Genomic DNA, 2,500 nt, shown 5'->3' on the forward strand with positions numbered 1-2,500 from the left:
ATTAGTTCTGCATGTGCTGATCTATTAAAACAATCTTGCTTTAGTTTTTTCCATGAATAATCAGTGTGATCTGAAATTGGCATTTGAAAGCTATTATAAAACCCCTCAGTTTATGCTACTGTTATGACTTTCCTCCAATACACACTATTGATGATCTAAATTCCTGCCTTAAGGCTTTGAAACCTCAGTCCTGTTTGTCTTAATTTAGCTTCCACTGTTATTCTGAATAATTCTGGATCTGAATTTCTTACTCTGTCTATTATTGTAAGTTGTTTTGCCTCACCTGTTTCTGTGTTGTGTTAAAGCTCATAAAGGCCTGCAGCGGTTCGAGGCTTTGGAGCACAGTGATTGGCTGAGCCCGGGTCAGGCTGTGAGGGGCGTGGCTCCACGACAGCGTTTCCTGTTCATTCACATCGTCAACAAGAAGGTCAGTTTACAGTCAGAGTTTACAGTTTACGTTTAATACAACCGTGACACGCATAATTCACACACATTACATGAATTAAAACTACAAAATGTTGCGTAGTTCATCCAAATGTGCTATTTTTAAATATACATTATCCCAAGGTGTATTTTATACAATATATATATTATATACATATACAATATACATTTCCTGTGTGTCTGATCTTTCTCTGTGATTCACAGGTGACTCTGTACACGTATAACTGGTCAGTGGATCTGGGCGGCTCTCTGAATCAGGCTCTGGTTAGGCTGGTGCAGTGGCAGAACGCTCGCGCACACGTGGTCAACTGCCTCCTGGGTCAGAAAATGGGCCTTTTCCATCATTACTGCTTCTCTGATACGCCTACACACGAGGAGCTGAAGCAGGTCAGCACATAAACACACCGACCGTGTTCTCAATGCAGCGCCAGCACACTGCAAACACTTCAGTAGAAACACTGGACGACACCATAAACATTTTGAGAAGTAATTTGCAAAACAGGCACAGAAGTATTTGCTTGTACATCTTTTTTGAAACCACAAATACATACTTAACACATACAAGATACAATTGACTGCAGTTTCTAAGTAAAACTAAAAGTTTGCCTTTGCGAAATGTGACCCTGGATCACAAAACCAGTCATAAGTGTGGACATTCATATTGGGATTTACACTCACCGGCCACTTTATTAGGTACACCTTACTAGTATCGGGTTGGACCCCTGTTTGCCTTCAGAACTGCCTTCTTACTTTGTGGCAGAGATTCAACAAGGTACTGGAAATATTCCTCAGAGATTTTGCTCCATATTTACTTAATAGCATCATGCAGTTGCTGCAGATTTGTCGGCTGCACATCCATGTTGCGAATCTCCCGTTCCACCACATCCCAAAGGTGCTCTTTTGGATTGAGATCTGGTGACCGTGGAGGCCATTTGAATACAGTGATTGTCATGTTCAAGAAACCAGTCTGAGATGATTCACGCTTTATGACATGGAGTGGTGTTACGAATTCCAACCTTGCTTGGCTCCACACAGCAAGCCAGACCGGTAACAATAAATAACATTAAATTAAAGTAATTAGAACTCCTCTTAATTAATGAGGAGCCCGGAGTCTCATCTCCCGTTTAAAAATAAAAACAACAACAAAGACGAATGACCAAAGAAATAACGTAAAGTCAAATTTATTTGACATTTAAATTTCAAAAAGGAGACAATAAAAAGCTAAATGCCAAAATAACAGTAAATAAATAAAATAAAGTTTTTAACCCTATTACCTGCACATGAAATTAAACAAATAAAATAACATTCACTTACCTCCCTACTAACCACAAAACATGAGGAAAAATTAATACAACAAAAAGGCACCCTCCTCAGCACACGTGTCTCCGTATATCTCAAAGTCAACACTCAGCATTCACTTATAACAATTTAGCCGAGTTAATAATACAACACAGTTTTTACTCCACAAAACAAACAACACAAGCTGGGAGAGAGGAGACTCTTCGAACGACGTTCCAGTCCGGTTTAAATTGTCTCCACAAACAAGCCGGCCTCCACGTGCTGGCTGGCACCTGATTCACTGCACCTGTGCGGCAATGATGAAACCTATTCGGAGACGGAGAGAAGAGAACCACACGCAATACACACAAAAACAATCAAAAACCTCACTACTTAAGATATTTATTTATGTTATTTTTATATTATTATTTATTTATTTAAAGAAAATACATAACAAGTGGTATCATGCTGAAAGCAGCCATGGGTACACTGGTCATGAAGGGTTTAGGGGATGCTCGGTTTGAACTGCAGCTCATCGTCTTGACCATGTCTGCATGCCTACATGCATTTAGTTGCTGCCATTAGATTTGCTGATTATATATTTGCATTACCAGCAGTTAGACTGGTGTACCTAATAAAGTGGCCGATGAGTGTATATGTCAATGCTTAATAAATAAGCTTTCCATTGACCCAAGTTGTTAGAATAGCTCGATATTTGGCTGAGATACAACAATCCGAATATCTGTATTCTCAGGGTTAAAAAAAACGCCTTTAAAGT

The 2,500-nt window shown here is 39.4% G+C and overlaps 1 protein-coding gene across 25 annotated transcripts in view; it reads left to right on the plus strand.

Moving 5' to 3' along the window:
* Nucleotides 1-2,500, plus strand: part of szt2 (SZT2 subunit of KICSTOR complex) — a 174,630-nt gene that overhangs the window by 120,424 nt on the left and 51,706 nt on the right. For all 25 annotated transcript variants that reach the window (XR_015492872.1, XR_015492873.1, XR_015492874.1 and 22 more), the window contains 2 exon segments: nt 306-427; nt 649-831. Coding sequence is in view for 22 of the 25 variants with exons in the window: in XM_087256034.1 (XP_087112160.1) it covers nt 306-427; nt 649-831 (305 nt within the window). In the remaining 3 variants the exon portion in view is untranslated.

The sequence above is a fragment of the Danio rerio genome, chromosome 6 (assembly GCF_052040795.2).
Source record: "Danio rerio strain M-AB ecotype USA chromosome 6, GRCz13ab, whole genome shotgun sequence".
NCBI lineage: Eukaryota > Metazoa > Chordata > Actinopteri > Cypriniformes > Danionidae > Danio > Danio rerio.